This window comes from Balearica regulorum, chromosome 1, assembly GCF_011004875.1.
Source record: "Balearica regulorum gibbericeps isolate bBalReg1 chromosome 1, bBalReg1.pri, whole genome shotgun sequence".
NCBI classification, from domain to species: Eukaryota; Metazoa; Chordata; class Aves; order Gruiformes; family Gruidae; genus Balearica; species Balearica regulorum.
Window position 1 is genome coordinate 116,792,483 of NC_046184.1, and position 11,540 is coordinate 116,804,022.

The following is an 11,540-nucleotide window of genomic DNA, read 5'->3' on the forward strand; positions in this document are numbered from 1 at the left end:
AATCTCTGACTTCAGTTCTTTGTCTTCTAAACAGCAGTGCTTTAAAATGTGTCTTTAAATGCATCCTTGCTAAGGAGTCGCAGCAGCCCTCCTAGAGAAATGGTTGAACTCTCCTGCCCGTGTGAATCAGACCACTTGTTTTGCTGCGGAGTTATGAACACAGATGATTCACTCATACGTGCCACTTTTCAGCAACAAGTCCATAAATCTGCAGACATGTGAGCTAACAACATCAAGCCCTGCGAAAGTGGGTATTGGCAGTAACTCCAGCTCCAGTTCAAGGCTCTCCTTGCTCCAATTCATCCAAATTCCCCACCAGCTTCCCTGGACTTCACTTGAGCCAAGAGTGCAGAACCAGCTCGCTTACGATCTGGGCCGTGCTGGAGGGACAGCCCATGGGAGGGCTGGTACCAAAGCTGGCCGAAGTACCCCTGCACCTCTGTCCTGATCTACCTCTCAGCTGTCACTCTACATTGCTGCCTTCAAACTTGGGGCTGAAGCTCACTCTGGAACATCAGTGGGCTACAGCAGCATAAAGATGTGTCTATCCTGGGTCAGCCACAAGTCCGTCTAGCCTTCTGTGGCAAGGAGGACATCCTGGCACACAAGCACCCTGAGGGTGGCAGGTTGTGATCTCTCTTCTGACCCCTGCAGAGCCTCCTAGAAAGGCTCTGGCTGCTCCCCTGCCCTCCCCTTTTTAGTTACCTTGTCCCATCTGAAGCTCCATCAAGTCATGGCACCCTTGCCCCCAGAAGGGAGGGAGGTTTGATGGAAGCATCCTGGCGACCTTTACATCCTTCCCTTTGTTTTCTCTGGTGTCCACTGGACAGGTTGATTCCTACATGCTTTTTTTTCTTTTCCCACCGTCCTCTTTCCTGCCTCTCCCTTCCCTTTACCAGACAAGGTGAGGAGGTTTTGTGAAGAAATCAGTCAAGGGAATGGACAAACCTGGAAGCCTAAGAACGAACATAAAACTGGGGCAAACATGTAGTCACGCTTCCCCAGAATAATCCTCAGCAGCCTGCTGTGATGGGCATGATGCCTTTTTACTCAAACATTCTTGATACATTTTTCTTCTCTGAATCAATCTAATCGCTTTTGAACGCTTGCCAGCAACTCGCATCTACAGCGTCCTGTGGCAAGAAGGTCCACAGCTTAGCAGTGCGCTGTGTGAAGAAAGAAGGGGCCAAGGTGCTTTTGTAAAGATTCAGAGTCAGGATTTGGATCCAGCTTACAAGCCACCCTCAGCGGTTAGGATATGAAAGGAGAAGGAACAAGACTTGAAGCCACCCATGCTACTGTGGGCATTCAGCCCCATCAGAGCTGCCCCTGCCCAGAGAAGCTGTTGCAATCAGTGACCTCCGTCAGCGCGACGATCTCCAGCCAAACCCACTGCCTGTTGCTGTAACTACTCCTCTCTCCTCCATTTTATGAGGACAGGACTTTGCAATAAAATGTGGTTTCAGCAAGGGTGCCTCTCCCATTTTCCATTCCCCAGAAACTCCTCGACATTAGCAGCACACTCTTAAGGAGACCCCAGGGTGCAGGGAGTCTGGTTGTGAGAAATGGCTTTTTGCTAGCAAGCAGGTGTGGCATGATGCCTGCTACCATCGTACATCTGCGCTGCAATGTCTGTGAATTGTTACCCAATGTGATCCCAAACAAAACCTCATGTCAGCTTGGGGCCAAAGCACATACCTCCAGCCCTCTCACACCACCTAGAGTCTGCCTTGCCTGTCTCTGGATGCCTCGTGGGGAAGTGGAGAGAACATATAAAGAGCTGTTTCGCTTCCCCAGCCCAGACACTTAAAGAGCCAACACACTCAGAAGGAAGAAACACTCATCTGTCATCATGTTCAGATGTGGACATCACTGGAAGTCACACTGAGGTGCAGGTATAGATGACAGCTATGTCTCATGCTGGACTGGCTCTCTGCACAGGGCAAGCATTTCTATGTGAGAACAGCAGTCACTACCCTTAATGTCTCAGAAGGTCTTACTCTGCCTGTTAACTGAAGTGCATGGCACACCCCTCTTCAGTCAGTCTTTAGCTACACAGAGAGTGTTTATAAGTGCAAATGCCAGGACAAAAAACCCCAACATTTGAGGCTGATGGACCACAATGCAATTTTATTTCCAGGACAAGGAGTGTAGCTGTCGAGTGTATAAGCATTAGAGCTGTACAGGGACTCCCAGGGCAGAGGGCCTGGCACGAGGGGCAGTGGTACCTCAATATCACCATTGGTGCTAGTTCAAACCACTGATGGCAAATGGTCTGTGGTTTTCAGAGATACTCTATGGAAGCAGAGGACAGGTGGGCACAGCCAGTACCTCGCTGTGTGTGCTGCCCTGGGTGACATTTGTACTCCCCATCCAACTCTTTACTACCCTCTCTTCAACTCTTTAACTGCTCTGGCTGAGCTACTGGTTGTATTTCTCCGTAACGGCCTGGAGAGTGTGGGTGAGGAGCAGAGGGCAGCGATGTTGGGTAGTACCAAGTGCGCTTGTGCATGCAGGAGGGGTGCGCGTGTATGTCTGCAGAGCTTTGTGGTTCCTACCTACAACCCAGCAAGCAACTGACCTGCAGCTTCCCATCCAAGGGACAGATTCAGCTTACTCTGTTAGGAGCAAAACTGCTGCTGTCAGTTATTACCATTAACTTTGCTTTTCATGACACTGGCCTTGAGCAGGACCTTGCCTTCAGATAACTGCAGGCGATGCGCTGCAGTTTAGCTGCAGGCTGCAATATTTTAATTACAGCTGAAAGTATGGGGAAAATACACTCGATATTTAGGAGGGAACCTGTGTGGGTACTTCAGATTTCTTTTCCTCTCCAAGGGACACACATACATGCCACATCTTATCTTCCCAGCCAGAAGGACGCTGTCCTCAGGCTGTGGTGGTGTGAAGAGGTCAGGCTGGGAGCTGACAGACCAATCTGCCTTTCAAGACCCCTTTTGGCTGCCTGGGCTGCAGTCAGGATGGGGTTTCCATGTCCAGGTGATCAGCCTGTGCCCAGGCACACACTGAGGTGTTAATGGCCATAACAGGTAGCCCTCGTTAGCCTTACTCTGGTGTCAGGAGACAGGAGGGGCACAGTGCTGCCTGCTGCTGCACAGTTCACCAGCAGTGCATGTGGGCACCATCACCATTGCCCGTGCTGGGAGGGGAGGTCACTCAGCAGCTCATGTTCTCCAGGGCTGATGTGGGGATGCCCTTTACCTACAGCATGCTGGACAATGCTTCCCTCAGAGCTATCTGTCCCCAGCAAAAGCTGTCCCTGTGGTCATTGTCTGGAAAGGTGCTTATTTTCCATCTTGCTTTCAGAAGGGAGATCTCAAAGAGGCTGAGGAGTGAATTTCCTTAAGTCACTAGAAGCTAAGCATCGGACATGGTGAAATATTAGTGTTTGCTTTTTCATTTAAACGCTATGTGTAGGCAACACCCTTATTTATCCTCTAAAGCTTTTGCAACAGCAACACATAAAACCATAGCAACAAAGCTGAGTGACTGCAGTCTCCGCCTGGCCATGGTTTCTCCATCCCTGCATCTTGGGCTGAGGGGAGCGGTGCATTTCTTGGCAGGGTGGCTGGTGCCGGTATCTCAGTTGCAGTGCAATCCCGGCACTGAGTTTGGGACCTGACTTTTCTGCCTGGTTGGTTTTTTTTTTGCACTCAGGGTTGAGAAACTGCTTAGGCTGGAGTCCCTCACTGCCAAATGCATAGATACACTCTTTTCTCATAGCCACAAAGGGTCTTCCTCACAACCTTGCTTATGCTTGTACTGCTTAACAAAATATGGTTAAAATTTGCTTTCCTTCTGAATGCTTTTTCGCTCATTTCAGAGACAACTGGAAAATGTTGCTTTGTCAAACATATTTTTAGTCAAAAAGGTGCATTCCAGGTGTTCCTCTCCACTGCCTGCACTGTTTTCATTGTTTTAATACGAGGTATTAAGGACAGTGCATCCTGATGTGGGTCTCTGATGTGATGAGGGACGGATCCTCAGACAGGGAGTTACTCTAATATTTAGAGATAGGTTTTTACCAGCTATGAACATTTTGGGGACAGCCTGTCAAAATCCCTCTGAATAGCAACCAACCTTCCAGCCGATCAGCTGTTCCTCTCGGCTGGCACCCATACCAGATCCTATGGGAAAGGATGGGCGTTAATTCTTCCGCAAACGTACCCCAAGTGTTACAATAGGTGATCAAACTGTACAACATGCAATTAAGTCTCAGGGTCTCTCAGAAAAACAGAATACCCCAACCGTTGAACCACCAAATGTATTTACCATTTAGCAGACAAAGGCTCAGGAAAATAGGCTAAGAATGAAACCCCTAAACACTGCTCCCTGAAAGATGGAAGGACAGTTAAATAAGAAATAAACAGTTGCAAAAGGATTTCCTCACTTAAAAAGAAAACCCAACCTGTATAGAGCAAGGCATCAAAACTCCCAGTTGTGCTGAAAACCATACCCTTGAGAGGAAACAAGGTACAAATCCTAACTCCCTAATCCTGGGAAAGAAAATAACATTCATCATGCATAGGGTGAATGCAGAAAGAAAATGAAACCATGATGATTTACTTAGAGGAATGGCAAATAGAGGCAGAAAAGTTAAATGTTCGAGAGGTGGAAGTCAAAGCTCCTGGAGAGGTGGCAGCTTACACATGCTGACCCACTGCAGAGGCTCGGCGCAAGAATGCAAGAAACAGGTAAAAGACCTAGCTAGAAGCACAGCTGCAAAACAAAAAATAAAGAGGCAGCATCTTTAATTACCAACACTGTTATGAGAAACCAGAAGGAGCTGGAAAATGTCCCCAGATGCAGTAAAAATTGGATTATAAAGAAAAATCAACATAAAGAAACAGTTCAAACTTAATTAATGGATGTAATCTTGAGTAATCTTAAGAGGAAAGGTTTCAGCAGTCACAGTTAAAGCTAAACTATAAAAACCTAGTGGCCTTGGATGGTAGGTCTTTTTGTTTTACAGGGTGATCCACTAACACACAACAACTTGAAAGGCAGCAGCCAGACCCAGGGACAGAACTGTCGATTTCACTAATGTTCTTTTAAGCAAATGTATAAATACCGGAAGGAATCTAGGAGGGCTATCAAGAAGGTAAAAAGTTTAAAGCAGTGGGGAAACTAATTAAATGCTATCAGCACTCTAAATATCAGTAGTTAGCAGTATAGCATATCAGTAGTTAAAGGCTGAGAAGATTGTGGGTTAAGTCTGTGTATACAAAGGTTTGAGGTCTGAAAGGCACAGTGAATAGTACAATATCATGTTTTAACCAGAACAGAAGAAACATTGAAAGAAAATTACATAGGTACATATCAGAGGATACTCATACCTTTCCAATAATCACACTTAACAGCTATATTCTTTTGTTTCTAAGAACTGATCCTATAAAATTAATGATCCTAAGTAATGAACCCTATAATTCATTAATTATGTATGGTTAACTTCCTTACTTTAAAGAAAGGGAAAGAAAAAGAAGATGGCAAAAGCTGTGTATAAATATATCAGCTGGTGGTTTAAAATAAAGTGTAAAGATTGTCTGTTTATTGTAGAGAATACGAGGAAATAACTGATTGAGGATTGAAAAAAAAAAAAAAAAGACCGAGTATAGTGGAAGCTCCTATGAAGGGAAATGTCTGGGGAACACAGACCACCATCAGTAACAATCTTCTGTTAATTGTATCTTCTACAGGAAAGACAGAAAATTGAGCACCCCATTCCAATCCTATGGATACTGATCTATGTATGCTATGTGTATGCATATTTGTGTTTATTTATGAGTATCCTTTTATGAGTTTACAGTAGATATTGCAAAATGTTGGGAGAAATGAATTACTAATGAACTCACATAAACCCTCCTATGAGCTCTGGGTCTAGTCACAAGATCTTCAGTATGTCTGCTACCTTCTTCACCATCTCATCAGTAAGACTAACAAGGGATTTGTGAAATAGTTAACAAATGAAAACATCACTAAACAGTCACTGAAGGGTTATCAGTCATGAAGGTTATGAACAATCGAGTATCATTCAGTTCTGAGCCTACTGTACATCTAAAAAGAAAACGTTTTCCTTGAATGATGCCCTCAAGACCACAGGGCTGTGACATGTGAAAATAGCTCCCATTGTAATGTTTATACTAATTGTTAAATACTGTGCACGTTTACATGTGGTGTACCTCCTGCTGATGACAATACCCTGTCACGGGATAGACCCACCTGCTCCACAACATCTGGGAGGCCAGAGCAGATGTTGCCACAGCACTGCCTCATCAGTGAATGGTCAGTAGCTGCGATGAAGCTGGCAGACGGGTGTAAAAGCACTGATCTCCTTGGTTCTTATATAAAGGCCAGCATCCAGAGCTGCTATGGGTTCTCATTTACTCTCTTGTCCATGACAGTGGTCCAGCTAGTTCTGGAGTCCACACATCTGGTCTGTTATCTCCCCAATCTGTCTACAAGGATATTATGAGAGACCATGCTGAAACCATGCTAAAGCGAAGGTAAGCCACCACTACTACTCTGCTTTCATCCACTGAAACAGTCCTCCCACCACCTTGCAATAGAAAGCAATCAGCTTGATCAGGCACAGTTTGCCCTTGGTAAATCTATGCTGGCTGTTTCCGATCACCTTTTGTTCTTCACATGCCTGATAATGGCTTCCAGAAGGATTTGTCCCTTGTCACATGGTTTGAGGCGTGGCTGATCATCCTTGAGCTCCCTGGGTCTGCACTGCATTTCTCAAGGATGAGCATGACATTTGCTTTTTTCCAGTCACCAGGGACTCTTCCTGATTGCCATGACCTAGCCATTCTTGGGGTAGAGACAGGAGGCTCAGCCAGCCATTCCTACCTCTGTCCATTGAGATCAGAAGCATTTTGCTCTCCATTTGAGAGACTAATATTAAGCAAAATATTAATGCAGCAAATATTAATGCAGTCATCTTTCCTGCCCAAGACATTTGGCTGCCCCTTCTTCTTTTTAACCAGTTCCACGCTGCCTTGATCACTTTATTGCTATAAAGACTAAGCAAACCTTGGGCAAATGTGACCTTCAGAGGGACATGTGGCAGAACAGGATTATTCAAGGACTCTTCTGGTGTGGCTGAGACCAGAGTTGGCAGTTAAATTTCATGTCTGCTTGACAACATATGCATCTTTTATATATGTGGGTCTGCCGGCATGTGTGCATGACTATATGCCTGCAAGTATTGGCCAAACAGGACTGGCCAGGAACAGATGGTAGAAGAGGTTGGTTGAAGGAGGGATAAAGTCCTTTCACCCGGTAACTGGCAGTCCAGGGCAGCAGTTCCCAAGCTGCTCTGCTTGGGAACCTCCAGGGCTATGGCTCCTCTCTTATTTCCATAGCCAGGCTTACAGCCCCGCATTTGGGAGCTCTGCTAACAGCATGCCGGTGGCTCCGACTGACTGTATCTAGCCAGGACCAACCGGGGCGCATCTCTGGCTGCCCAATGTAGGAGGTTGGATTTTGCCGTGGTCCCTCTGCCTTACGGCTTTCATCAACGCAAAAAGAAGCAGCGTGCCAGATACCTCGACTTCGAGGGGTCGAGCCGAGGTCATGTGGGAAACTGCCAGAGAGGAGCGGGGGATCATAGAGGAAATGCTGCCAGCAGCTCGCCCCCGTGCTGGGAGGTGTTCATGCACAGAAAATCATCCAGAAGAAATGACAGCAGTAACCATGACAATGTCAGCAGCACGGCACTAGCAGGGCTTCCTCAGGGATTAACAGTGTTGCGTACCAAAAGCGTATCTTTTTCTGACATGCGCCATTGATTCAGTGGTAGTCCATGTTTCCTTTATCTTCCTCAAAGCAGAGCTACCTGAGAAATTGCTTTCTCTGTAGATTGCTTAGGCAGGACTACCTGTAAAATGAAAGTATTTTTTACAAAAAGCCTGTCCCAGCCCATGTGCTTGAGCAGCACTTTGCACCGCAATCCCACCCTAATCCCCCTCCCTTCGATGTCTCCATCATGGCCAGGAACCGCTGCTGACTAAAACCAAAGTTGTCTCATTTCACTGAGCACGCTGCTATTTTCTAAGGTGTGACTCAGAGCTTTTCAGTTAGGTGTCAGCATGTGCTATTTGCTAGAAATAAAATCAACATTAATTAATTCTGGTTTTTTTTTTTTTTTTAGTAAGTTTTTGTCTTTCCCTGCTCCAGATCACGAGTGAGGTGCACACAGAGCAGAGCTCAGAGAGGCTGGTCCTGGCTGTGTATGAGGACCTGCTTCTCACAGCAAGGGCTTCACGGAGGGGTTGGTCACTAACAAGCATGATCCTGGGGGAAGAAAAGGAAAGACAAACCGTGGGCGCTAAGCAGCCTGACAGGCTGGCAGGCCTTTCACACTGCCTGCTCAGTGCTTAGTCTCTCGTGCCCATATCAGTCAAAGGAATTATTATTATTATTATTATTATTATTATTATTATTATTATCAACATCATTTTCCAGAGCTCATCTTTAGTCTTCCTCTGTCTGGGTCAACAAAGATCGAGCTGCATCAATGTTTACCCCAAGGAAAGCACAGCAGCACTCTTTTACAATATATGAAAACGCAGTAATAAGCATAAAGAGTAGTACTCAGCATCTGACAGGATGACTGATGTAAGCTGTCAGCCAATATTTGACTTTCCAGGTGAGATTAGATTTAGCATTTAATTTAATATAAACATAAAGCGTGCAGTACAAGTCACTTATTTAAGACAATTGCTTATAGCTTTGGGCAGGCTGGAGGCTACTTAAGGTATCTCTGCTCCTTTTGAGAGTATCATCATATTATCCAGTGGAGTTTTAAAATCCTGAGCATTATCGTGACTCTCATTAAAGAAGGGCACAGGAAAGGTAAGTTTCTGCTGGTATTTCTTTATTTCCTATTGAAAAAACATAGTACTTTTTGTTCTGAATCAAAGAAAAAGCAGAGAGATTTTACACACACAAGTTTCACAGCAGTTTGTATTTGGATTTGCTTATAGCTTGCTTACTTTCATTAGATTACCTTTCTCCCCTATGACTGAATGTGTGTGAATATATAATTGCAGAGACCTACATGCATGTGTACCTGTGTCCTTGTGTGCGTGCATGCCTGTTCTGTGCACGCTGATATCACAAGGCTACTCCAACAAGCAGAGGAAAGCAGACTGCTGAACTGAAGTTCGAAAGACACCACAATTTCTTCTTAGTGATAAAAATTCACCACCTCTTACCATAGGCTGCAGTGAGCTCATCACTGCTTGAACACTGCACTGAGTCACTTTCTGTGCAAGCTTTGCCACACGTTGTAGGGCTTGGTTGACCCGAACCGCTGAAGAACAGATGTTGTACAGGAACATCAGACTGAAATCCTGTACCAGAATCTTTGCTTTTTGCAGGCTAGCAGGCTGCAATGCGGTCACACCCTCCCCTTTACATAGGAAAAGCAAAAAAGGACAGTGTTTTTTCTCTGAGTTTCTTGAGAGCTACTGCCTCAGCAGGGAAGACAGTGTGCCTCAACCCCTGTAACGCAGGTCCTGAGGGGCCACACTCACTGGATTTCACCAAAGGGTATTTGGCTTCCCACAGATCAAAAGTGACCTGACTGAGGAGAAGAGTAAGACCTCCTTGGGTCTCTGAACATACTGAACCACTCAGAGATGGGGATTCTCAGCTGATCTAAAATTGGTCATACATTTTCACTAGCAAGTGGCAGGTGTTATTATTTAATTGTCATGAACCAATGTAACTGTTTTAGTATAGATATTTGATTAAAACGAGTATCATGTTGTCTTTAGTAGCTGTAACTTGCAAGGATGGCTGAAATGCGAAACTTTACTTGGGCGGTGGAAGATATTTTCAAGGAAACTTTTCTCACTTACATGAATGGCTGGAGAAAAAACATGACGGAAGCAGCGGATAAACTGCAAGCCAAGGTTGATGCTGAAAACTTTGACTATGTTATCCTTTATTTGATGGTGATGATCGGGATGTTCTCCTTCATTATTGTGGCGATCTTGGTGAGTACTGTGAAATCAAAGAGGCGAGAGCACTCCAACGACCCCTATCATCAGTACATCGTTGAGGACTGGGGCGAGAAGTATAAAAGCCAGGTTCTGAATCGAGAAGACCTCAAGTGTGTGATCCATGAAAACTCGGGTGCAAGGGACAAAACCCCTGGATCACCTTGACTTTTTGGAAACACCAGCAATGAGGAAATCACAAAGCCACGTGTAGGGAACTCACTGGAATTACAAATAGCTGTGAAAGTGTTCATTAAATTAACAGACAGGTCAATGTGGAACGGAGTGCTGAGGAAATCAACATTACTGTTTCTCATGAGGACTTTGGCACAGCTGTTCGGGGAACACCCAAGAAAAATGCATGATTGTGCTTTGCATTGATATTCTGTTCTTCAGGAAAATAAAACCAATAGAATTAATAACTTGATATTTTTAAGTGTTTTGTAAATCCAGAAGCAGATCTGGATGCTCCCACTTCAGAATAACTGTGAATTAGTGGTCAAAAGTGCTGATTTAGATGCAAACTGTATGACTTAAGCCCATCTTAAGTTGAAAATGTACAGTAAAATATCAAAATCTCCATCTATTGACTGAACATGTTATGATCTGAATCACAGGAGGTAACCTATACCTACACACATTCATTCCAAACTGCTTTTTTTTAATGATCTGGCTCCCATTTTGATTTCATTATTCATTGGCAGCAAAGATTGACTCATGGCCTTCTGACAAGGCCTGTTCTATAGCAGAAGAGCTGCTAAACTAGCAGTCTCATCTAGGAGCATGTCCTGGTTGTCCAGGGCAGCTTCCAGAGGTTCATCATCTGTTTTCAAGTCCATAGCTGGCCAAGCTGTCTCTTCTGCTGCTCCTTGGTTCTCTAGAGCAATCTGTTGACCCGGGATGCAAGCTAGGTGATGGAGGCACAGGCTACATCCCACCAGCCAGGGCTCAGTGTAAACCACTGAGATCCTCCTTTCTGGCTTTCAGAGGAGGGATTTCTATATCCAGCTATCAAAGCTGTCCCATTGCTATGCTTCCTAAGGGACTCCCATGGTGGGTACTGGTTTCCACTGGCTGGGAAATGGGTTTTCAAGATGGTTTATCTTCTCCTGTGCTGCTGAAGTATCACAACGCTGGCTCTCAGAGAAGAATTAGAAGCAGAACTGGTGACACTTTTAGTATTAAAACGTGCTTCATTTTGTAAGGCTCTGGGTTTAGCTCCTATTCATGTTGCCAGACATAAATTGCTTAAGCTAAAAGTTCCCATGCTGGCTGTCTATCGTGTGGGCTTGTTGTTTGTTTTTAGAAAGTTTTGGCTGAAACACTTCAGCCATGTCTGGCACTGCATTTCCAACAATTTTGTTTTGCTCATGTTAAAAAGAAATGAAAAAGGGCTTCTTTTGTTGGGAAGCTTTGGCTTCTTTTGGAGACTGGTCTGGAGATTTGGCACAGCAGCTGCTGTCATGCTCCAGATGCGCCTTTTGATGGCACAGTAATAAGCCTTTGAAT

General features: G+C 45.0%; 1 protein-coding gene and 1 long non-coding RNA gene across 8 annotated transcripts in view; one reads left to right on the forward strand and one right to left on the reverse strand.

Annotated features, from left to right (window-relative positions):
* The window catches only part of KCNE2 (potassium voltage-gated channel subfamily E regulatory subunit 2), a 70,527-nt gene extending 59,725 nt beyond the window's left edge, over nucleotides 1-10,802 (forward strand). For 2 of the 7 annotated variants that reach the window (XM_075771355.1, XM_075771363.1), the window contains one exon: nucleotides 9,807-10,802. In XM_075771355.1, the coding sequence (XP_075627470.1) occupies nucleotides 9,825-10,199 (375 nt within the window). In that variant the 5' untranslated portion in view covers nucleotides 9,807-9,824 and the 3' untranslated portion in view covers nucleotides 10,200-10,802. Of the gene's footprint in view, nucleotides 1-6,422 lie in introns of those variants that run through there. The other 5 variants (XM_075771371.1, XM_075771337.1, XM_075771331.1 and 2 more) reach the window with 5 other exon arrangements.
* LOC142604499 (uncharacterized) lies at nucleotides 4,047-7,904 on the reverse strand. Its single transcript, XR_012838361.1, has 3 exons — nucleotides 7,781-7,904; nucleotides 6,241-6,476; nucleotides 4,047-4,148 (listed from the first exon to the last, which is right to left on the reverse strand). It is a non-coding gene; the product is annotated as an uncharacterized LOC142604499 (long non-coding RNA).
* Nucleotides 10,803-11,540: the final 738 nt, after the last annotated feature.